The sequence below is a fragment of the Drosophila nasuta genome, chromosome 2L (genome assembly GCF_023558535.2).
Source record: "Drosophila nasuta strain 15112-1781.00 chromosome 2L, ASM2355853v1, whole genome shotgun sequence".
In the NCBI taxonomy this organism is placed as follows: Eukaryota; Metazoa; Arthropoda; class Insecta; order Diptera; family Drosophilidae; genus Drosophila; species Drosophila nasuta.
In genome coordinates this window covers 4,657,585-4,683,878 of record NC_083455.1, presented here as the reverse complement: position 1 = coordinate 4,683,878, position 26,294 = coordinate 4,657,585, and the positions used below count along the sequence as shown (strand labels likewise).

The window sequence follows — 26,294 nt, the reverse complement described above, 5'->3', positions numbered from 1 at the left end:
GATCATAAATTTCAATTTTAGACAAAAACAAATTGTAATAAATTATAAGCGATAGCACTTTAATCTTTTCGCTGACAAATACGGATAGTCAATAATATTTAAAAGAATTCATATTGAGATCGAAGCGAAGCGTCACGTACGCAATGATTCAGCGGCAACGGATACAGAACCCGCTGAGAATGCGACGTGATTGAGGCTGCAGCATGCAGCATGTGAGGCAGCTGCAGGAGAGGAAGATGGAAGAGGCGAAGTTGAACTGAACGGTACGAGAGGCGAATGAATCATTGCTCACCATATATGTTATGAGTGTGAATATGGCTATATTGAAAGTCAATCTGTGGGCCACCTTCGATGAGTTATTGAGACGCAACCTTGCATGCCAACACGCATCAGCCAGTCAGCCATAAGGTGAGGCCTTTTGGACGACATTGGTGGCATCAAAATTGAAGTCGCAGCGCTGGATACAAATGAAGCTGGCCACCAAGACGAGCACATAGTTGATGTAGAGCACAAATCCCAGCAGCAAAGTATCTGGCTTGATCAGCACATCCAGATTCTTAAATGAGATTAGCACATAGGATATCATGAGCAGCAACACGCTCAGCATGAAGAGTAACAAAGCCACATCCATCCAATGCCGACCACGATAAGTGCCCAGAATCATGGCACAAATGACCAGTATGAGACCCAGAGCAGCCAAGGATGCCAGCTTGTAGGGATTGGGATAGTTGTAGCCGCTAATGATGAAGAAACACAGCACCAAGACGAGTCCAAAGATTAACAATGCCATCGCCACAGCCATCATGACGGTATTCGGTTTGCTGTTCATCACAAAAGCACCTACGCCGAGGGTCATCAGCTCATAGCAACTGCCAATGGCCAACCAGTTCCAGGGCCAATTGTACTTGACAGATTCCACCAAATGGATGAGGGTCAACAGCACAAACGAGCCAGAAAAACAGATCAGAGTGTAGAGTATGTGGTCTACAGTCGTGCATATCGACAACAGCATCCATTGAGGCACGGCGAAGGACAGCAAATAGAGGAAGATGAACAGCGTGTGCCTGATGAAACTTCTCACGGTGATGTAGAGTGAGATGTAAGCATCAGCCATAATAAATATTAAAATTCAAATTTCTAGTTAACAATTGAAAATAATGACAAATTCTACTCGATTCTAACATCTAAATAAATTCTAAATATAGTGTTGGAAATATTGAACATAATATAAATAACTGATAGGAAATCAGTGTTTATCATTAATAAATTGTTATTTTTCTGGATAGTACGGTTCTTTTGCTTATACATATATCGTAAAGATTCCTAGAGTTCGGTCACACTATTTATTTTTTTTAAATTTTTTTTTTAGTTAATTTTATCAAAATCCTAAAAATGGCTTCGATTGGTTATTAGCCCTTGGTTTATAAAACCTTTTATAATGTACAGATTAAACGTGTTCCTCTTATACGAGAACTAATTCATAGTAACAATGGTACACAAAAAGATAACAATATATACTTTCATTTTTAAAGTTCAATAATTTGGATACCAGCTATAAACACTAATATTCAGAAATCAGTAGTAAGACTAAGAGTAGCTCTGATTGAATTTAGACACAATACTCTAAATAAATATTTAAAGCATTAAATTAATTTCATACTGACACAAATACACTGTATACTTTTATCTGGTATTGGTCAAGACAGTCTTAAAGGTTTTAATTTTGTTTTTTAGAACTAAATTGTAAAAAAAATTATATCAAAAAAATGATTAAAACTTTAACAAATTGTTTTTATTTGTATACATATATTATATTTCGAAATAAATAATATATATCTTATAAACAAAATAAAGCGCTCTTTCCATTAAAATTGTGGTATACACTTAAGCGTATGCAAAAGAAAACGAATACCAAAAAAAATATAACTTGACTTCATTTGGCTCATCAACTATCAGACTATTGAATACACACTTGCTGTGGCCGATACTCAACTTGAAGTTTGTGATACACATAAAGTATTGGTTTTTGCATGTCTTCCGTTAGTTTGATGGCGACTGCACGTTTTTCTGTAGGACTGTCCTCAAGCCTCTCGACACAATTTCCAAGTTCCAACATTGTTCCCATCCTGCTGCAGCCGCAAAAGTGCCGTCAACATTGTGGCTCATGTTTTGGGCCATCGAATTGAGGCCGAAAAAAAAAGAAGGAAGAAAATAGAAAGAGAGCCGAAGCCGTACGATAGAACGCAACGTAACCTAAATGAAAAATTTGTCGCATAAGCCGACGACCGAATGAAGGACCAAGCACATACACACACACACACTACGACACACACACACACAGATGCATAGCGCACAAGGACACTTCAGTGGCCAAAAAGTTCTTTGAAGTTGCACAAAAAGTGCGTCCTATGGGCGGGCAGTTTGTCTCCAAGGAAATAAAACGTAATAATAAAATCAATCTGCGGTTTCTTCCCTCTCATTCTCTTTACTCGTGCTTCTTTTGGCCAAGTCGGAGCAAGAGGGCTTTAGCTTTATAATATAAATACCACGGGCAGAGCACAGCTCAATAAAAATTGAGAGCGAGAGATGAAAAAAAAAAAGCAAAAAGCCTGAGCATGTTATATACCCGCAAATATATGGAAGACATAATGAAATAAAATAAAAGAAAAACTCGCTTATGTCGCGCTGTTTCATTCGGAAATTGAATTGCGGGCGACCCAAACAAAACGAGAAAAAAATGATGAGGAAAATCCAATCAAATAAGCGTTGAGAGGCGGGAAACCCCGCTTGGACATTACCTGATCTGTGTTTTGTCTTAATTTTAATTGAAAAACCGCTTAAAATTGCGAAAGCAATATTATTTTTTTAACTCTCCAGCTCTCTGGTATACATATATATCTCTTTCTCTCTCTCTCTCTTTCTGTGCTTTCGTCATAATTACAAACGATTAAAATCTGTGAAAATTTATGAAATTCCATAAATCAGCGGTCTGCACAGTCCCAGGCAATTCCTTTGACAATTATAAATTATGCGTCGGTTGCTATGCGAGAGCCGTTGAAGGGTAAATTGCTTAACCACAAAAATGTCACCCAGGGTCGATGGTGAACCCAAAATCCACCCACTTGCATGTAGTTTGCATATTGCTTGATGCCTGCCCGACGATAAAACGTAAACGTTCTTCTCTCTCTTATGCCATAATTATTTTTACCAACCCCAAATGTAAATCATCAAATTATGCCACCTATTATTCAACCTCTCCTCGGTATATATTTGTATGTCGAAATAAACATAGACTCGGGTGCATTTCTATATTGATTGTCAACTTGACAGTTCAACGATGCGTTAATCTGAAGTTCGCTTCAGGTTGCTCTGGGCAACCTGTTGTTGCCACACCGCATAGAACCACAAATCCATATGCCCAATTAGTTGGTTTTACAACTGATTTCTGTCAACTCAACCCAATTAAGGTGGCATCTGTGGTTGTTTTTTTTTTTTTAAGGGTGTTAACAACGTCTGCATCGCTCAATTGGCAACACAACATTTTTTGGATATTAAGATTGGTTTGCACAGCAATTCATACTAAGTTCAAGTAATTGGCAGTTGACTTGTTTTGCAGCTCATTGCAGGATTTCTTGTCAATTGATGTTATGTTCTGGCAGCTTACCAAAATCTGAAATGTTTCAATTTCTCATGCTTAATGTTTCATAAGAGAAATTTCAATATGTTTCATTGAAGTAAAGAGTTTTACAAATATTATGTAGCTACATACTGTGAGACACATTTTATCCAGCGTTAATAAAAACAAATAGGAAAAAAATGACAATTAGAATTATTTTTTTCATGTAGTATTTGAACTTCTAAGCTTGTTATCTTTAATATTGAATAATAGAGAACCTAGCTTCGTTGGTTGACTTGCAAGTCTCTCATTTATTGAGATTAATATTTAAATATCCAATTATTTGTATTTAGTTTCAACTTTAAAAATATTTTAAACATTTTGTGTTAATAATTTTGTTTATTTATTGTTGAATATATTCATACATTATATTATTTTAAGGATCCAAGTCAGTTGGACAATTTGCTTACCCCGGGTGCTATGTTTGCCTGGATCGCTGAATGTATTTCAACATGGAATAGGTATGCGGTGCGGATCACGTAGGTTCGCTGTATATGCCGCATAAACATATGAATGAGATCTATCATACAGTATCTGAAGACGGGGAAACCCAGGAAACGATGCTGCTTGTTGTAAGCATGTCAACATTTACAAGCCGACATTTGTTGACACATGACGAAACAGATAGAGACGGCAAGGTCTTAGAATTTCAGTTCAGTATATTATATAACTTACGTGGAGCTTTATGGATAGAAATCTGTTCTTTTTGCGAATATAACGTAGAATTCTTAACATCTCGATATTGGGTCGCGGCTGCAAATCAGATTCTAGGTGTAAATGAATATGGCACAGATATCATGTTGACCGGCTGTAAGTCCAATTCTGTGTCGCATGCAATACATACGTTTAGATCTTAGAGACTATAAGAGATAGATATATCATTTTCAATAATATCTATAGTATTTATGATTTCTAAGAATTTTGTTGTGATCGGATAAAAATTTTATTATTATTTTATTATTATTTATTATTACCCCTACTGAAATGGTAATGGAAATGGTATTTTTTGACCTCTATGGTATATTTGTAGAACTTCATAAATATACCAAATATGGCCTTCGGTATATTTTTGTATATATTCTATATGGTATATTATTTGGTATATTTTAAAACTAAGACCGCACTGTTTTGCTTTTACTTTAAATGTGTAAAGCTCAACGGTGGCTTTCTAACTCGTTAAATATGAAATATTCCATTTTTCCCTTAGCCACCCATCTACCTAATCAATCAATCAAAGATAATGTAAATAAAATAGACTAAAAACAATTTTAAGATTGGATGAAAATGTAGTACGAAAATCTGTTTCAATTGTCACACAATTATCACATATTTGAGCAAGATAGTGAAAGAAGGAATAGAAAGTTTTTATTCATTTCAGCATGATGTTCTACCTCTAAATGTTGTATAGTATTTGTCTAAATATTGTTTTCTTATTTTATTTACAATCAGTCATTTAGACAATAGGCAAATTTGATAACAATATTTACTATAATAGTAAGCTTATTTATATACTACTTATTATATGGTCTTATAGATATTCGAGATCTAGGCCATGTTTTCTGTCTGCATTTAACATAATTATGTAATTTCAAGACGAATCAATTCACAAAAATGTATTTTAAAATAAGGTATAACATTCGTTTCCTGTATTGCGACACTTCTCCAGCTAATCAAGCAAGTAAACTTGAAATGCAAATGCAAACAAAGCAAAATAATAATGAAAAAAACAAAGTCCTCGTTATTTCGCTTCCTCTCCGGGGAGTCCTTGCAAATAATTGTTTGTGTAGCGGCTTAAAACAACACGAGTTGTTCAACCTGTTACCAGATCTGAGATAAGACGAGGCCCAGACAGACGACGACTTGGCCATAAAATACAGGAATAATCAACTTTAAATCTAACGATTTACAACTGTTTCAGCTGCTGTGCTGTGCTGTGATGTTGCTTGCGACAACTTGGGTAGAAAAGAGAAGCTAAAGCGGATTTGGTTTTCGGGTAGCACACTCGTATTTACTGGCGGCTTAACGTGCGTGAGGGTTGCATTTTCGATTAAAGAGGCACACACAACATGACGTTGATACAGATAAGCTACAAAATTTACATACATCAAAGAGTTGTTTTGCGCAAACGAGCCAGAGAAAACGAGAAAAACACACACACACACGTAGAGCGAGAGAGGAACAACTTGACATTTTGCACTTGGTCAGACATGGACACAGGAGGCCTGCCTAAAAAGTGGGGAGGGAAGAGGGAGGGTCGGTGTCTGAAGGGCTGCACAACTTATGGCGACATCGATAGTCCAAATACTTTGCACACAGAAAAAGCGAAGGGAAAAAACGAAAAAGCACTCGACAAGCTGTTGGCATACATACCACATTCTGAAAGACACTTGAAAGTATGCTACAGTTGCTGGCAAATGTCTACACACACACAAACATTGATATCTACACAAACACACACACACATAGGCACTCTCCCACACCTAAGAGCAGAATCACCTCAATGCTCATCCTCATTCACATTTCTCTGGCACATAAAAGTTGCCCGTCATTTATCTTCGCTGCGTTTTTTTACCCACAAAAAAAAACACATTAACTAGACTTGTCGACCAAGCCCAAGTTGTTTTTTTTTTTCTTCCTCGGCTGCTGTTTTTTTTTTTATCTTTTACAATTAGAAACGTTGTTCATGGGTTTGTTTTGCGCTTGGCGGCCGATTTGTTTTTCTCTTGGTCAGATAAATGCAATTTTCGTTAGTCCCTGTTACCATGTGATTAAGGAAGGAAATTGTTTTGGACACAGCAAATAACACAAACAAATAACACTCATCGCCGCTGTCCAAGGGGAGGACGGCAGCTTGTCTTCTCGGGGCGTATTTTCTCTTTTTTTTTTTTTTTGTTGTTGCCTCCGCTGTTGGAGGTCGTTCTTATCGTCTAAGTAGCATCATTTAACTGCTGCCTGTGGTTGGATTTCCTTTTACCGTTCACTTTTATGACCACTTCTTTGGTATTGTAATTTGTTGTAAATGAATGTTTTTTTTGCCAAGTTTCTAGAAATAGATAAAAGCTAAAATAAATAGCCAAAGTTTGTTGATAAAGAATAGAAAGTTAAGCAATAATTTGAAAGAAATCAATCAAGACACGCATGTTTTATAAATAGAGAGTTAATTAATATGCAAGCGTATTGTAACAATAATAATATTGCTTTGCAAATATTAGTTTAATCAAATTGTATATTCATATCTTATTTTTCAAATGCAAAAATATACGTTCCTAAAGTTCATTTTCATATATTTTTTACTGAAATCCGATTTTACAAGTTTAAAATTTAACTGTCCAAATATTTTACTAGAGAATACAGATTAAAATTAAAGTGTTAGTATTATATTATATTATAAATTGAAGAATTTTTATGATAGAGAGTACAGATCCATTTGATTTTTCTACATTGTAAGAGATAAATTTAAGAACCAAAACATAATATGCATCGATATTAAAAACCACCAAAACCAATCAATAAAAAATCAAATATTGGCAGCAATATTTTCTATACACATTCCTTAGACAACGACCCAAAAAAAAACCCTCCAAAATTACAACTCATAAACAAAATCGACAAAAAAAAGTGGGCGTTTCCGCATGGCACAATAACTGTCAAATATTCGAAATGCCCACAAGCAAAAATATCATAAAATAAATAAATTTATGTCGAGCAATAAAAATGAAATCCTATAAAAATATACTTGGGACTATTCAGATTCCATTTCCATTGCCATTTCCATTTGCAATGTCCGGCCACAACAAAAAAAGGATATAAAATTGGGTCTAATGAATAGAGGCACATGAGAAATGGGGCCCGCATATTCAAATGACATCGTCGAGGGGCCCATCAAAGAAGGTCAAGTTCAAATGCGACGCACCGATAATTACGCATAATTAGACAACAAATAAACGACAAGATTTTGATTTTTGGGAAAATTCATAAATATTTACCACTATTATTGGTTTTGTTTTTTTTGGTGAGATGCCCGCATTGAGTTCGCAGCCACAATCTCTTCTCCCTTCCCCCTCTGCGAATACACTGCCAATAGTTGGCCTCGATCTTTGCCGCACGATTGCAGATATTTGCCTTTTGATTAATTTGATTTTGAATGTCGCATTGCTGCATGGCATTAACCGCAATTAAAGGCCCAGATGACAGATTGCCGCGGTGACCGACAGAGATCGACCGAGCGAACCCTCAGCTCCACCCCACAGCCCCTCCCCCTTCCCTTTCCTTTTTCTACTCGCAATACAAATGATGTTCGTTAGGCCTGCGCTCAATTCTAGCCGAGGGTTGATTCAACAGCTCTGTTGTCATTATTATTATTGTTGTTGTTGTTGCCACCGCAGCGTAATAAATTTAATGATTGTTAATCCTCAATAATTATAATTTGCCATGAGAAAATGCACAGGCAACAGCAGTTGGCCGACTTTTGTCATGGATAGTTTTGATGTTTATTTATGTCAGAACTAACACTCGAGAATAAATTGGATTGCATGTAGTATCGAGTCTTACATCACTGATGGGGAATAAATTATGTTTTCAACACGAAGCTCGACTTATAATATGCAAAAACTAAAATGTTGTAAATTTAGCAAATTAATTTAGAATACTTTAATTATTTGTGTGAATGACAATTCACCAATTACTAAACGTAATTAATATCGAATCAATAAACTATTTAAAAACTTATATAAAACTAAACAATGATAAGTAAATGAATTGTGCTTTAAAAACTATACTTTTTTAAATATGTAATTCAATCCATTTTAAATATGTAATGATGTTCTATTACTCTGTATTAGTAGAAAATGCGAATTTACCAGTGCTTTTATTTAGTAATTTGCATTCGCATTTACTTAGCATATGTTTTTCAAAAAAAAAAAATAATAAACATTTTCCCAAGAACTTATAATTAAATAAAGAACTCACCTAACTTGGAAACTGAAATAAAAATATTTTATTTTGCATAGGATTTTATAAACTTTATAATGTTCTCCAAACTTTTCAACTTAAAAAAAAACTTTATATCACGCTTGGACCTTCATAAATTAATCTATATGACGCTGCATTGTATCTGCACCGCAATTAATCAAAACACAAAAATTTGCGTTATTTAATCGCTAACAGGAAAATAAAAATTTGCCGCCTCAAATTGTTGACCAACGCCAGCCAAAACAACAAAAAAAAAAGGAGGAGAAAATATAAGCCGGAGGGCTCTTTAAACTTTTGAACCCGACAAACCCAAACGCAATGTCATTTCAATAACCTTTGGACTGCGGAAATGGCAGCGCCAACATACAAAAAAAAAACAAAACAAAATGGTGAGAGGGGGAGAAAAATAACAGTGAGATGAGAATTGCTTTTGTTCTTATTGGAGCACGCGCTGCAAATGCCAATACAAATGGCGCAAAAAAAGACACGCCGCGTGAGGAGCAAAAACAAAAACCAAAACAAAAGCAAACGCAAAAAAGAAAAAAGAAACGCAAACGTTACGCAGGGTTGCAACCACTTTTAAGTGTTGCTGTTTGCTCTTCTTCTACAACTTCTTCTTATACTTCTTCTTCTTGTTGGTGTTGTTGTTATTGCGTTGGCTGATGTTGTTGTTTGTTTGCCTTTCGCTGGGAGCTGCTGTCGCTGTTGCTTTTGCTGTCGGTGAGGTTTTTTCTTAAACATGCGCACTAAACGCTAATAGTTTGCCTCTGCTTTTGGCCCCAGCCAAACAACCCCCAGCAACCCCCAGCAAAATGCTTTGGCGTGCGCTCCATTTTGTTTGTGTAACCTGCCAAAATGGGAAAGAAGCGCAAAAAAAGCGAACTAAAAAAAGAATGCAAAGAAAAGAAAAACTGTTTAGTTCCCCACACACACACACACACACACACAGATGTTAGATGATTTCCGCAGTGGATTTTTGCTTAAATAACCATTAAAATTATTTCTGCATCATAAAAAGCGGAAAAATCTCAACAAAAGTTATGGAAAATTGCATTCATCCAACTGCGACGACGACAACGAAGGCGACTAATATTTTGTGGATTCGGACTCTAAGATCTGTTGACTTCCTGTGCTGTCTACTCGTGCCACAAGATTGATTCACAGCGTGACCAAAGGTCCTGCACAAAAATTATTCACGCATCCTGCTGGACATGCGAGCAACATCGTAAAAAAAAAAGGACACGTGCTCAGCCAGCTTTCTCCTGCTTCATGCCACAACTCTTGGTGCAGTGCGTGTGTCTGGGTGAAGCAGCTTTTTTTTTTTTGAAAGGGGAGACTTTTACAAGGGCGTTACATGCCACTTCGTGTCATTGGCTTCACGCTTCTCAATTTAATACTTCTTTCAATTTTTAGTTAATAAGTTTTCTAACTTTTTTTCAAGAGATTCCATGTTGAAAATCTTTATATTAAAGCCTAAGTGGTTTTTTTATTATATGTTATACATATTTTATTTTGTATTTAAAGTATATTGGTAAAACACGAAATATAATATATAATATTAAAATATGATACAAATTTATATGTCAAGTGCCTTCAAAGAAGTTTTCTATTCTATTCTATTCTGTTTTATTCTATTCTATTCTATTCTTTTTTATTCGAGTTTATATATTTTTTTAAGAAAAGTTGAATAGAATATTGAAGTATATTTCAAAATTCATCAAAAATTTAGTTTAAATCAAAATATGCTTTTAGTTCTGAATTTAGATAATTTTTGTTATTTATAATTTAAATTGAATACTTTTATGTTTAATAATAAACGAATTACTTTGTCCACCATATGCTCAATCTTTAAAAAAATAAAATATTGTATTGTAACTCAAAAATAAAATTTTGGCAACCTTAGCAAAAATGACATAAAAACCAATGTCAAAATAGATTTCGTTATAATTAGCTTGACAATTTAAATACCATTACTCAGCATGTTAATTTATTCCCTGAATATTACCATAAGTGCCCTTTAAAATATGTTTTAGACAAAAGCAACTCGAACTTCAAGTTCATCATTGAATTTGCCAGAAAATCCTTGAAAATTACCACAAAAAGGCAGCTTAAACTTAAATTGTCAATTATTTAAATGTTGTGTGGCAAACGAGAAACTCTTGTATGTAACTAGTTCTAATGCACAGTTGCCCCACACACCAATACACACGCACACACACACACACACATGGCATGGAGGCAACTCTTCAATGTCATTGACTAGTACTTGCCCCCAAAGTGTTGCAGAAACTTTTTGCCATTCATTTTGTATGCGTTATTGCTGTTGTTTTCGTTATTGCTTTTTTTTTTTTGTTTTTTTGTCTTCTTCTTTTTCTGTGTAGAGAGAGGAAGAGAGAGCGCGTATTACGTTGAACTTTTGTTGTCTGCCATTTGTGTATACTATATAGAATATAGAGTATATATATATATAGCGACAAAAGAGCGATTCTGCGCGTTATTTGTTAGACTCACACACACACTTTGATATTACAAATACAGTCACATTGTCTATAACATAGTATGTGTAGAGCACTCTCTTCTTTTGGCAGCATTGCCAGACTCTAATTATTTGATTGCCAATGACTTGTGGATGCTACAACATCCAATCCCCACCTCCCACCTCCTTGCCTCCCACAACTCCTGTTGCAACACCATCAAACGGAAATGTACCCAAAACATTGCCCCCATTTTGGTTACTGTCTATAGAAATTAGCAAGTTTTGTTTTTGGCCAACGAAATTTGACCTTGGCTCGTTATGTCGACTGATTGTTAATTGTTTATTGCATTGAAGCTGATGTAACCCGGCATTCCCTGTGTCTGTTGTTAAATATTCCTCAGCATTTCGATGTGCCTCTAAAGAAAAGTTAACTTGTTGCATATTACTCATTTCTCATTTGTTTTATTATGACTATTGACTATGCAATTGAATTAAATTAACAAACTAAATAAAGTTCAAGTGAGTTTCCCAAACTAATAATTTAAGGCTACATCCTTAAAGTAATAATAATAATAATTAATAATAAATAACAATTAAAAACAATATTTAATTGAAATACACTTTTAATTTCGACTAGCCAAAAAAAGAAAGAAAGGACATATTTATTTTTGTTCCAAACAATTCTGAAACGAAAATTATTTTTATTCCACAAAAGGTGCATACAAGTATATCAAAAACTTCTATCCCTAATGAAATATGGAGAATGGAGAAAGCCCTCTTAATTTATAAGTTTGAATAACATTTTAAAAGATCACATAATATTCTAAAGAATATGAACTTCAAAATTAATTTTATTTAGAACAAAAATTGTATTTCTTAATGGCATGAATTAATAAATGAGTTAAATAGATTTATTAAAAATTTAACTAATGAATACTTGTATTAGTGTATTGTGTAAATGTGTGTTAAACAAAAAAAATGTTACAATGACAATTAAGAATTTTGGACTTTCTTTATTATTTTATATTTGAGTTATTTAATTACATTTCTTTGTTTCTTTTTTAAACCAAGATATTTTAGTCTCATATATTTTTAAAGATAAACTACTACACTGCGAATTATTTAACATTTCAAGATCATTGTATACATTATTTGTATACTTACAGTTTTTATATAGCATGAAGCCCATTGACCCAAATTAAATATCCTTTTAGATCAGATATCAATTTGTGGCATACACTCAACTCTCTGTGTGGCTGAAATATGATTACTATATCATCAGCATTGACGCATAAATGTTGGAAATGTCAAAACCATAAACCACAACAACAACAACAACAACAACGAATAAGAGCACCCGGTGCGACCGCAAGTCTTCAAGCAACGCCTATGCGAACCACAGCAACAACAACATCATCATCAACAACAGAATTGTGATCATCATCATCATCATCGTCGTTGTCAGGCCACGTAGCCCTAAATGAATCTGTCATATTATTTCGGCAATGATGTTGACAACACTGCGAAGAAGGAAGCAGACAGAACGCAGGACGCAGGACGCGAAAATCCCCCAGTGTGCAATATTTATCATGTCACATAATATTTTTCTGGCATTTGCACGTCACAGCACAGCACAGCACAGCAGAGTCTCCCCCCTTGGCACTCCCGCAGCATCGCCCTTTCGCTTAAGCAGCTGATAACATTCGGCACACACGCAATGTGGAGGATAACAACAACAACAACATAGCAGCAACACAAATCACAACCCCTTCGCTTTGCCAAACGATGTGGGCGGGCAATGAGTGTGGAGAGAGCGAGGGGGAGGGGTGCTGAAGGGCAGTCTGGCAGTCGGGCAAGCCATCAATTGCAGTCATCAACCACCGCCAGCTCTGGCAGCTGCCAGCAGCGTCGTCGTCTGAGCTTCCCCTCCTATCCATCCTTTGCTTTCCCTTCCTTCCCCCTCTGCTGCTGCGGCCTTCGCTTTGCTTTGCTCATTGAATTTTCTGCTGATTTCATTTCGACTTCTTTTGCTCCGCTGGGAGCAACTTTTGGTCGTCATCAGCGACTTCAACTGCGACTGCGACGGCGACGGCGACGTCGACTGATGAGGACGTTGATTGTTGTTGTTGCTGTTGTTGTTTTTGGCTGCGTCTGTTTTCGCTGTAAATATTTTTGGCAATTGTCGACACAACTTCCCCCGCTCTGCCTCCTCGCTTAAAGGGCAAATTAATGATGCTTTCCCACTGTCGGCTGAAAGGGAAAATTCCTGGAGCAAGCGGCAATTGCTTATAAATTAAATTGACTTGTTGTTGCCGCTGCTGTTGCTGCTGTTGATGGTGTTGTTGCTGTTGTTGTTTTACCCTGTTTTTATCACACTATTTAGCCTAATATATTAACACTTTCGTTGACTGCCTTCTGCGTGTGTGTGGGTGAGAATTCATGCCACATTCGAGGGATGAGATCTTCTATTCTGTTGCCGTTTGTGCTGATGAAGACATTACATTTAAATTTGTTCGTTATCATTTGCACTTAACTTAAAGTCAACAGAGGTCAAATTACCCATGGTATTAAATTAGCAGTTGTACTCAAGAAAAAGCTAATTTTACTAAAGTGGTGTTCATATAATGATAGTTCACTTCATTAAAATTATAAAACTATGGACTATCTACTAATTAAAGTAATGAATAAAATAATAAATATTACATTGATTCCGTTTAAAAAGAAATACATAAAACTAAGAACAAGAATAATGAATATAATTTATATTATATGTACAACCTTGAATTGTGATTGTTAAATCTAAATTATTTAGTACTATGGAATTAATGAATAAGTATTTATACCTATCATGATAAGAAATTCCTATAATAACAATAAATAAATGTACTAAATGATTATCTAAAGACATTTAAATTAGTATAATATAATCATCAAATCGTTATTATCACTTTATTAGAATATGTGAAGAGATATATAGAAGAATGCTAAACAGAACCACTTGGCGAAAAAAAACAATCTTGGATGCATTATATAGTATATAATTTGTAGAGAAGAAAATAATTACAGAAACCTTATATTTGATTCATTATTGTATTCTGTATTGTATTATTTATTTTCCGTATTTAAGTATATGGTTTAATGATATTTTTTGTATCTTTTCATATCCTATCTTATTTTTTCATACCTAACTATCTTCACAATGAATTGTTGAATAAGTCCAGCTTCAAGATTCTTTGGGTAAACCTTAAAATGTTTGATTACAGATCTTACATCCAGAGTTCTTTAGATTGCGAACTGAACTCTCACTTAAGATGATGCCAAAGAAGCGGCACTAACTTTGCCTTGGCACTTTCAAGCATTTCATCCATCAACACCTGCGCTGAACAAGTCGGCAGTGCTGTGGAGGTGGCAACTCTGGCAGAATCAAGTCAACAAGCCGTTACTAAGATGAGAGCAGCTAGCGAAAAAGAATGTGGGAGAGCGGGAGTCAGATGGCGTGGTAGGGAATGAAGAGCGAGCCGCACTTAATACGAACGCAGCTGCCCAAGTACCGCAAGTTGTCGTCCTCCTTGTCGACGCCGTCGTCGTCGTCGTGGTCGTCGTCCTTCTGGCAACACTCTCAATTAAAATGTCCTCGCTTGGTAAGCGTAAACGTTCAAGAGGCCATGAAAACTCCTTATTACACACAGTGTCAGCGTTGGCTCTGGACCAAGCATCAAGCATCGCAGCGTCCCAGCATCCCAGCAGCATCAAGAACCACCCGAAAGAAAACCACAAAACCATGAGGCAGTTGCAAGTTCTCTTAGTGCAACCCTCGGTGTGGCTGCACCTACATACAACGCAACGCAACTCAGCGCTACGCTACGTGTTAATAACGCGAAATGCGCTGAAAATTTTTGTATTTTGAAGCATGTACTTGAGCGCGCGACGCCTCAATGCCCCCTCCTCTCCCTCCTCGCTCACCCCCTCTGGCCTTGCCAACAACACCCCCTCTGATGCAACTTGAAACACAAAACGCGCCACACAAAATCACTGAGCGAGTTGGCAACACTCGGACTTGGTCTCGGTTTCAAAACGAACTGCGACTGTTTCACACAGCACTTTAAAAGTGATTTTTATTTTATATATTTGTTGATTTTCTTTTTTTTTTTTTTTTTGATATTTGTACTGTGTGGGAAATCTGAAACACTTCAAATATTTGCGCCGCAGAAAGCAACGCAAAGTGTTTGGACAAGTTGACGCCAAATCATGAGAAATTTTAAACCCAAGCGTCAGCTGTGCCACTTAAAACACAGCCCACACACCCACCCAGGCACTCCTCCCCTCCTCCAACCTCCATCCTCCATCCCTTGTGTTTACATTTGCAATATTGACTTGAAAACAGAAATAATACACTGCAAAGTATTTGCACAAAATACAAAATCGCGAGCGCCCAAAAACCGACCCAAAAAAATAACTCCTATGTTTTCGTGCCCCACAAATCTGAGAGTCTTGAGGCGCCCCACGGCCAAAACATGTGTCTCGCTTACCACATTTGCCATGTAGGTACATACACATACTTGCCACATGTGTCCGCTTTGCTTTCTTCAGCTCAGTTGGCCTCCAAAAAGTTGTTTGCTTGGGGCAATAAACGTCAGATGCGTGTCAGAGCGCATCTTTTGTTGTACTGACACCTCAATGGCGGCTTCGAGTTCAGCTAAAGTTGAGATGTTGTAATCGTCGTTGTCGTCGTTGTCATCGTCGAACCCCAGGTGAGTTCTCCAGAAGGTCTGCTGCGACATTTGGCAGGATGTATTTGAGTTTTATTGCGATGTAAAGTTTGCATCTCATATAACGTTGGACAAATCGCTAATCTTCGACTCGTTGTCGATAAAGCCAATTGACGGGAATAATTCTATAGTTGGGGAAACCAATTTGTTAAACACGTCATAACGAAGTTTTTGAGAATTTATTTTCCAATGTCAGACACCAGATGCTTACACTTGCTCGATGAGAGATTAAAAATAATTAATAATATATATAATAATATATATATATATATATTCTTGATAAGCGTCAACAGCCGAGACGATCTAGCCATGTCCGTCTGTCCGTATGAACACATAGATCTCAGAGACTACGAGAGATAGAGCTATAATTTTTTTTCGACAGCATTTGTTATGTTGAAATTGAATAACAAGCTTAATTTTAAAGCAAGAGTTGCGAATTTTGGTATCTATAATAATAACTATAGTAGTTATGATTCCTGAAAATTTGGTTGCGATCAGATAAAAATTGTCGAAATTATTAAAGAAATACTTTTGTATGGGCAAAAACGCCTACTTACTAGGGCTCTTAGTTGCTTTGGCTGACAATCTGGTATATTGAGTATATGGTATATTTTGAATGCGGTACTATATCGATATACCACATATACCATTTGGTATATTTTTAGTATTTTTGTACTATATTCGGTATATTTTGAGAATAATACCGCAAAATATAATATATTGTTTTTATTGAAAATGGATATCGGGTATCTCACAGTCGAGTACACTCGACTGTTTAAGTTTAATACCGCACTGTTTTGATCTTATTGAATATGTGAAGCTTTCTTAATTGGTTAAAGTATAGTCCCATGTTTTATTTTGGCTTCAATATATTTTCAAGATAAAATAAAAGTAGTAAAATAGACTCTTCTTGACTTTTATGTAGGTTTTTGACTGTAGTTGGGTTTATTAAATTATTTGTCCAAGAAATTATTATCATTTGTTTAGTCAAGTGACAATTTATTGCGAGTGTTATTACCTATTTTGTAAACTTATTTACTTTTATTTAATTAGTTACACTGAAGTGAATTATTACGATATTAAAGTTGAAAATATATTTTTCTTGCATTTAATTCTCTTATGTACGGCATTGGGTTAACCTTTAAATAAATCTCGTTAATAATCCGTCGCCCTGGTCACAAAGATTACACTGCCCTCTCAGTATGCACCGTCCAGACTTTGTCGATGTGCTCGAGCTGTTGTTCTTATCGATGGCATCAACATATCAACGACACGAGTGCAAACAGAGCTCAGTCGAGCACTAGACGCAATGGGAAATGGGACTGTGAGAGTTGAGAGAAAGCTGCTCGACTAATAGAATTAAACTGATAGCTAAATCAAACATTTAACACGCAGGCCTGCACACATGTCACAACCAAAATCTGAAACTCTAGCAAGAAAAAAAAAAAGGAAAGAAGGAGAGGAAAAGCCATACTAAGTGAACGTACAACGACCCCTTTTTTTTCATGTGGTCATGCAGACGACACCCCCCCTTTGGATGAAGAGTGAAGGTATATGGGCTACAGCTCGAAACTGGAAACTTATGTCAATGGCACGCGTCGTTGGCACGTGACCTTAACATGAAAATCACGCTCAAGATCAACGGCGGGGGGATGAGCATAGTGGAAGGATGGGGAAGAAGCACTCACTGGGACGACGCAGCGCAGATGCTTTTAAATTTAAATCGAATCAAATTGATTTGCAGACGGTTTCCAATTGCCGTTCACGTTCTCGTTCTCGTTCTTGTTCCCAGTCCAATTCGGCCGCGTTGGAGTTGCTTAATTTCGTGTAGTGTCAATAGGCACGCCCACAGCTGAAGGCTTTGGGCCTCTTCAAATTGTATCCACTGGCTTGTTTGCACGGCCCTGCCCTTTGTTTAGCCATTTGACAAGTGTTTTGACAATATTTATTGAGCCACCCACGCCACTTTCCCGCTTTCCCGTTCTGCCCCCAGGCCCTGCCCGGTCCTGCCCTCAACTGAACAGAACTGAAGCGAACAGAACTGAGCTGCCCTGGTAATTTGATTTGTGTTGCGTTGCTGCAAATGCTGACGCTGATGTTGGACACGTTTCTGCCTAATGGAGTTGCTCGAGTGGCGTGAATTTCAATTAAATTAAATCAAAATGTTGCATTTTTTATTAAGGCCATTAACACGCAGCGAGTACATGTTGCCGGAGCTGGAAGGGTTCTCGCTCTCTCGCTCCCTAGTTAGTCAAATTAAGTTAGCATCCGGGCATCCCAGCATTCCATCATCCGCATCTTAATATGCATAAAGAAGTGCCATGCTGCCGCTTGTCACGGGTGCCTACCACTTGACATCGACTTGAGCCAGTTTGAGTGCAGATAGCGCACTCTCAAAGTGGTGTCCTGGTGTCGGCGTATCGGTTGTGTGCTAAGGGGTTGACAGAGGGGGTGGCAGGCCACTTATGTATATATCGCTGCGTTTCGACATTCACATGCTAAAGATTCAAATGTATCTCAGGCTTTCTAATTTACTTTTCACTTAATGAAAATCAAATCAAATTTGTTTCTCGCATTGCCGACGTGTATACAAATTTATCGGTGTCGATCGAGATGCGAAGGACCAGCAACATTAATTCGAGATGCCGATTCACTTTTACCGAATTCCTGCCTTGAATACAAATTCATAACATGTTTTTCTTACATGTTTCTGGGCAAATAGTTATTATGAAGGCTTTTTGTGCACTTCTTCCTAAAAGGTTTATTATGCTGAAATACTCACTTTTCCACTAAGTCTATTGTGTAATAATATAAATTATTGTGTAATTAATGCGCACCAAACACAATCGCATAAATGTTTTAATTTGTAAGTATATCCGCTACCCCTATGAGTAGAAGAGTATTATAACTTTGTGTCGGCAGGAAATGTATGTAACAGGTAGAAGGAGGCATCTCCGACCCTATAAAGTATATATATTCTTGATCAGCGTCAACAGCCGAGACGATCTAGCCATGTCCGTCTGTCCGTCTGTCCGCATGAACACCTAGATCTCAGAGACTACAAGAGATATAGCTATTCGACAGAGATATAGCTATTTGTTATGTTTGTACGCAGATCAAGTATGTTTCAAATTTTTGCCACGCCCACTTCCGCTCCCGCAAATCAAAAAAATCGAATAACGTAATTTTAAAGCTAGAGTATTTGGTATATATAATAATAACTATAGTAGTTATGATTCCTGAAAATTTGGTTGCGATCAGATAAAAATTGTAGAAGTTATTAAAGAAATACTTTTGTATGGGCAAAAACGCGACAATCTGGTACATTGTGCCATCTATTGTATATTTTGAATGGTATGCTGTATCGATTACCAAACATACCATTTGGTACATTTTTAGTATTTTTGCAGTATATTTGGTATATTTTGAGAATAATACTGCAAAATATATTGTTTTATTCAAAATGGGAAGCGCGTATCCCACAGTCGAGTACATTCGGCTGTAGCTTTCTTACTTGTTAATTTGTAAATTTATATTTGAATATAGCCTGCTATTATTGTGCTTATTGCATCCTCACAAAATATAGAGATAATATAGCCATGTGTGTTGGTCCGTTTGTCAGTATGAACACCTTGATTCCAGAGACTATAAAAGATTAGATGTAATTATTTTTCAACAGCACTTGTTATTTTTGCATGGAGATTAATTTTGTTTTTTTGATTTTTGTCACACAATTTTCCGACCAGGAAGAGGGTCATTACAATGAATATATTAATCATTATTATTAATATATTAATCTATATCTTCTGAATACTCCTTGCCCTCTAGACTCACTCTTAACGATGTTTGTTTTTTTTTAAAAAACAAAACATTTTTGTAATTTCTTTTAATAGTTTCTTAATTAAAAATGTGAAAGTACACAATTCCTACACTAAATATTAATATAAAAACATATCTCGAGACTGTGAGACAAGTTGGCTAGCTATCAATAGAAAATTAACCAGTTTGCTACAAACGTTTTTGCGTAGCATTTATGGATAAAGTTGAGTCGCTTGATCTAATAGATATTTTTGATGCCCGAAAGTAGGCAATGATTTTGTTTAAAAGTTGTAGAAGGGGAATTTATAAAAGTTTCATGAGTCGGACTCCAAGAAGTCATCGGAGATAAACCTTCTTCTATAGCTGGAGGAAGATTTTTATAATGTATTAAGGAATAAATGAACTCTTATTTCTTTTTTGCACATGTTTCACCCACAAAATACACTAAAAATATTAATAAAATAATGAAACTTCAAGGTGTTGCCATTTAGGCTATATGGCAAGTCAGAAGGCACATAGTATACATAAATGTTTGTTTATCGAAGCTTCACCTTCAAGTTATAATATAAATCATTCGATAATATTAATCATCATGAAGTAAAACTAAAAGTACAATATTAATTTATTTATCATCAATAATTCAGTGTAAATGAGTAATCAGTACAGCAATACAATTAAAATTAATTCTAGATGCGGGATACAGTGAAATTTCTCTTGGTCGAACATTAATAACATTTAATAATTAACATTATTATTTATCCCTTAAGGTTTTCAATAGTTCCCCTTTGGTATTGGTGTCGGATATGCGAAGCTTTGCTTTATTTTATTTTTTAATTTTTACAGAACTTACTATTATGAAATATGCATTTTGGATTCACACCAGGAAACAAATATTTTCAAGTTTGATAGATGGGAAACTTTCATCAACTCTTGTAATAGATAGATTAATAGAACCAATTTAAAACCGAACTCCGTTTTTTTTAACAATAACGCTAATCATATCAAACCGATATGACTCTAAAGCAATATTTATAGTATGATTCAGAACTTACCCCCATGCTAACTTGCATATATTTTAGCTCACTATGGATTTAATTTTTAGTTGAGAAAGAACTAGGAATGGCGAAAGGCGAAGTCGATGCTCAGCAAGAGCTAGAGGATGCATTTGAAGCGAAAGATTTGGATGGATTTAAACGTGCCATCACACGTGGTGCTCAGCCCAACCTCATCTCAAAAAGGGATGAGGACAATCAAATGACCATATTTGAGAAGGCTTTATCAACAAAAGGACGTTCTACATTTATAAAAGCGTGTCTCGATGCTGGCTGTGATCCCAATTACGTAAGTGAATAAGATAGTGATTAATACATATATAAATATATAAGTGAAACCCTAAATAGGTTAATTCGGAGCTTAATAAAGCTGCCATCCACTATGTAATCGATTCAGGAATCGGTTCAGCAAGCCATTATAATGCGTCCAATCTTTACGGGCTGGTGGATCAACCCAACTCCAAAGTAGATATTGATCACATGTACGAGGGGGAAACAGCGTTAAGTAGATTAATCAAAAGTCTGCAAGGAGAGGATTCTCCTGGTCTCCTTATCGCCATTCGATTACTATTGAGGAAAGGCGCTTCAACCAACTTTGATGGCACATCTCTCATTCAACAAGTACTATTCAACGAAAATATCTCACAATCGACACGAGCGGATTTGATCTCAGCGTTTGTACAGGCACCCCAACTCAGTCGATCGGATTATTTCAAAGGAATTGATTTTCTTTTGGAAAGTGGTTATCTCAACGGCGACAGTGACCAGCTCTACATTTTCCTATTGCCCGCTCTACTCGGTCAACCTACTTCGCCAATGCTCGACACTCTGGCGCAATACCAAAAGACCATTGTAAACTGGGATAATAAGAAAATGTTGCAACGTTTGCTCATGGAGCATATCAAAAAGCATACTGAGAAGGCACTCGAAGCAGTGTTGGCCACCCTGGAAAAGAATTCGCCTCAGGAAAATGAGTATCTTGTAGGGTTGGCTATCGAAGATGGTAGCTGGTCAACTGTTCTCCAATTGCTTAAGATCGTATATCTCAAGCTAGTGCCCAAGGGCACGCTTCTAAAAAATATGATTATGCAATTGAAACCGCTGAACAATTACCTTCAGAGCAACGAATACCATGAATGTTTGCTGCGATGCGTTAAGGATTGGCGGCAGCATATCAATGACTTCGATGATCAGCACAAAACGCTTCTGCATTATGCGGTGCTCTGTCGCAATGAGATTGCCATAAGAGTGCTCTTGAGGGAGGGCGCCAGATTGGGAGTGCGCAATGACAAGAATCGCATTGTGATCGAGGATATTGATGCCAAGCTTCTGGAGGAGCATTTCGATTACTGCATCACTGGGCGAGGCGAGAAGACCAGCCACGAGGGTTACGAGATCATCATGAACTGTCTGAATATGACCAACGAGAACAACGAACTCGATATTGCTCCCATTGCCTGCATGGCTCGGTCGAAGGAGCTGTGTCCGCTGTTGGAGCATCCGTTGATCACCTGCTTTCTTAAGCTGAAGTGGAGTCGACTCACCACCATCTTCTTCACCCACTTTATCATCAATATCATCTTAAGTTTGATATTGGGGATCCATATTTGGTTGCGTTTCCCTAAACGTAATAATAACGAGCTTTCTATATGGATTGTTAAGAGTCTGTTCCAAGTGCTGATTGGCTATCTTCTTATAGTGGAAGTCATTTCCTTAGTGATAATCAAGCATTGGTGGCGAAGTATAATCGATTTTATTCTGATTTTTATGCTCATCCTCACAAACATCGAGTGTGGAGATGACATCCAAAGGATTAATGCCGTCTTCGCCATCATGTTGATGGGCATCAAGCTGATGAATCTTATTGGTGCCCTACCTGTGCGTGCCATATCGACCCACATGCTCATACTACGCCAGGTGGCCAGTACTTTCGCAACGAGCTTGTTGCAGTACTCCATGCTGTTGATCAGCTTCAGCTTGTGCTTCTATGTGCTATTTTCCAAACCGAGCTCTACAAATTCAGCGAATTATACGGCTTCAGCGAATTCTACGGATTCAGCAAATTCTACGGATTCAGTGAACTTAACCGCTTCAGCGAACGCAACAGATAATGATTTCAGTCTCTTCTTTGCGAAACTCGATTTATCGTTTATGAAGACACTTGTTATGTTCAATGGTGAATATGATGAAAGCTGCTTTAATGGATATTTCACTAGTTTTGTGGTGATCATATTCATGTTTATGGTCATGGTCCTGACAAATTTGCTGGGTGGCCTGGCTGTTGACGATACCCAGGTGAGTGAAATTCCGTGACCCTAAAAATAGATGTTAGACATGCCGTCGCGTCCCACTTGTTCTTTTAGCCGTGTTTATCTCAGAAATTGAAAGACCTGAAAGCACTGTATCCAGACATCCCGTAGGGTAGAAGAGTATTATAACTTGATAGCTAATACATTTATTTATACATTTATAAAAGGCAAAAGGAGGCACTATCGACTCCGCAAAATATCAGCGTTAATAACCAAGAAATTATAGTCATGACCATCCATGTGACTCTCAAAAAAGGATGTTAATTGTTTTGATGATGTGGTATTTTTGTACTCTGTGGTATATTTTAAATGTAGCATTCAATTCGTAGTATTTATTAATTTAGAGGTTATTAAGATTTTATTGATAATGGGGAGTGGGTATCTCATAGTCGACTGTATATTACTGGTTTTTTGCACCCGCTACCCTAAAGGTAGAAGGCATCTCCGACCCCATAAATTATATATATTCTTGATCAGCCGAGATGTTATAGCCATAACCGTCTGTCAGTCTGACCGTCCGTATGAATACCTAGATCTCAGGGAGAGAGAGATCTAAGAGATAGATAACTTTTTTCGACAGCTCTTGTTATGCTTGCACGCCAATCAAATTTGTTTCAAAATTTTACCACGCCCACTTCCGTCCACTCATATCGATAAAAATCGAATAACAAGCGTAACTTTAAAACTAGAGTCCCAAATTTTGGTGCAGACAAGAATAGCTATAGTTTTTATAATTTCATTTGGTTGCGATCGGATAAAAATTGAAAAAGGTATTTAAGAAATACTTTTGAAAGTGCAAAAACGCCTACGTGTCTTAGTTGCTTTGGTTAACAATCTGGATTATTTTGGAATTAGTTCTATATCAATTGTACTACATCAATATACTAGACTCTCGCCTTCTTACTTGTTTTAATTGTGCTTAATTTACTGTTTATCTTATGCTTCAAAGACTATTCGGGCTCAAGTGGAACTCAATGCTGCCATTTGTCGAACAAATCTGTTGTACAGCTATGAAGGACTCTTAAGCGGGAATTCACCTCGATTGGAACGTTTGCTTCGCTTCTTTAATAAAATGATGGGAATCCACGCTAAATCTACCTATGGCTATGTATCCATATTTCCAAACCAAGGGAATAGGGCAGAGGTGTTCAGTGAAAGTTATAGAAATCAGAGTAATGAAAGACTTGAGGTTGAAGGAGAAAACGTCGTCTTAGTTAAAGTAAGTACCGATCATGAAGATGGTGCAATCGGTTCCGAATCTAAAATGGATGAGACGGAGGATTTGCACTCCCGTTGCAATGCTGAAGTGGATGACTATGAAGAAACATTCTGCCAGTCTTGTGTGTCAAATAAAATAAAAATTGACAAGCAGACTGTTATCCGAGCTCTTACAATTATTAAAGAAAAAGGAAAAAAGATGTCGACGAACAACGCGAAGAGTTCATAGAACAACGACAGGAGGATATCAGGAAGCTGTTGATGGAGATGAAAACCCAGTTGGACTTAAAGAATCCAGCCAATTGATTAATTAACAACAATTTATAAAAGCAAAAATAAAAAGATTTACTAATTTGTTCATTATTATTAACCAATAAATATTATCTATCTTCTTTCATTAAAATTTGCAACTTAATTGGCTTAAATTTCATTAAGAAAGATTTACGTGTATATTATATGTATATTCTTTATCAGCATTAATAGCCAAGACGTTATTGCCATGTCCATCCGTCCATCCGTGTGTCCGTATAAACACCTAGATCTCAGAGACTATAGAGCTATAATTCATTAACATTTTTGCCACGACCACTTCCGCCCTCGCAAATCGACAATAATCGAATAACAACCGAAATTTTAAAACTAGAGTCAAATTCTAATTTTTTTAAATTAAATTAAATTTTTATAATTTTTCAAATGAAATCAAAATGTTGCACTTTTTATTAAGGCCATTAACACGCAGCGAGTACATAGCTGAAGGCCTTCGCTGCCATTGTCTTACCAATAGTGTTAGTATTAATTTTAATTAACCTTTAAATAATAATAATAACATGATGCTGGAGCTGGAAGGGTTCTCGCTCTCTCGCTCCCTAGTTAGTCAAATTAAGTTAGCATCCGGGCATCCCAGCATTCCATCATCCGCATCTTAATATGCATAAAGAAGTGCCACGCTGCCGCTTGTCACGGGTGCCTACCACTTGACATCGACTTGAGCCAGTTTGAGTGCAGATAGCGCACTCTCAAAGTGGTGTCCTGGTGTCGGCGTATCGGTTGTGTGCTAAGGGGTTGACAGAGGGGGTGGCAGGCCACTTATGTATATATCGCTGCGTTTCGACATTCACATGCTAAAGATTCAAATGTATCTCAGGCTTTCTAATTTACTTTTCACTTAATGAAAATCAAATCAAATTTGTTTCTCGCATTGCCGACGTGTATACAAATTTATCGGTGTCGATCGAGATGCGAAGCACCAGCAACATTAATTCGAGATGCCGATTCACTTTTACCGAATTCCTACCTTGAATACAAATTCATAACATGTTTTTCTTACATGTTTCTGGGCAAATAGTTATTATGAAGGCTTTTTGTGCACTTCTTCCTAAAAGGCTTATTATGCTGAAATACTCACTTTTCCACTAAGTCTATTGTGTAATAATATAAATTATTGTGTAATTAATGCGCACCAAACAAAATCGCATAAATGTTTTAATTTGTAAGTATATCCGCTACCCCTATGAGTAGAAGAGTATTATAACTTTGTGTCGGCAGGAAATGTATGTAACAGGTAGAAGGAGGCATCTCCGACCCTATAAAGTATATATATTGTTGATCAGCAACAACAGCCGAGACGATCTAGCCATGTCCGCGTGTGTGTCTGTGTGTCTGTCCGTCTGTCCGTCCGTCCGTATGAAGCACTGGATCTCAGAGACTATAAGAGATAGAGCTATAATTTTTTTCGACAGCATTTGTTATGTTTGCACGCAGATCAAGTTTGTTTTAAATTTTTGCCACGCCCACTTCTGCCCCCGCAAATCAAAAAAATCGATTAACAAGCTAGAGTTGCGAATTTTGGTATATAAAATAACTGTTATAGTAGTTATGATTCCTGAAAGTTTGGTTGCGATCAGATAATAATTGTCGAAGTTATTAAAGAAATACTTTTGTATGGGCAAAAACGTCTACTTACTGCGGGTCTTAGTTGCTTTGGCTGACAATCTGGTATATTGT

General features: G+C 36.7%; 2 protein-coding genes across 2 annotated transcripts; one reads left to right on the top strand and one right to left on the bottom strand.

The window, feature by feature from the left end:
- On the bottom strand, nt 1–1,116 carry LOC132793794 (uncharacterized). The gene is made up of 2 exons (XM_060803882.1): nt 293–1,116; nt 1–221 (listed from the first exon to the last, which is right to left on the bottom strand). Exon 1 carries the CDS (start codon nt 1,112–1,114, stop codon nt 398–400), a length of 717 nt encoding a protein of 238 aa, XP_060659865.1. The 5' UTR covers nt 1,115–1,116; the 3' UTR covers nt 1–221; nt 293–397.
- Nucleotides 1,117–20,830: 19,714 nt separating this feature from the next.
- LOC132792986 (transient receptor potential cation channel protein painless-like) lies at nt 20,831–24,618 on the top strand. The gene is made up of 3 exons (XM_060802539.1): nt 20,831–21,052; nt 21,112–23,058; nt 24,022–24,618. The coding sequence occupies exons 1-3, from the start codon at nt 20,831–20,833 to the stop codon at nt 24,517–24,519; spliced, it is 2,667 nt and encodes an 888-aa protein (XP_060658522.1). The 3' UTR covers nt 24,520–24,618.
- The last annotated feature ends 1,676 nt before the right edge of the window (nt 24,619–26,294 follow it).

Excerpts from the sequence above, each read along its gene's own strand:
- LOC132793794 (XM_060803882.1), bottom strand. The coding sequence starts at position 1,114 with ATGGCTGATGCTTACATCTCACTCTACATCACCGTGAGAAGTTTCATC.
- LOC132792986 (XM_060802539.1), top strand. The coding sequence starts at position 20,831 with ATGGCGAAAGGCGAAGTCGATGCTCAGCAAGAGCTAGAGGATGCATTT. Across the intron at positions 21,053-21,111 it reads CTGGCTGTGATCCCAATTAC|GTTAATTCGGAGCTTAATAA; the intron begins GTAAGTGAATAA and ends AACCCTAAATAG. Across the intron at positions 23,059-24,021 it reads TGGCTGTTGACGATACCCAG|ACTATTCGGGCTCAAGTGGA; the intron begins GTGAGTGAAATT and ends TATGCTTCAAAG.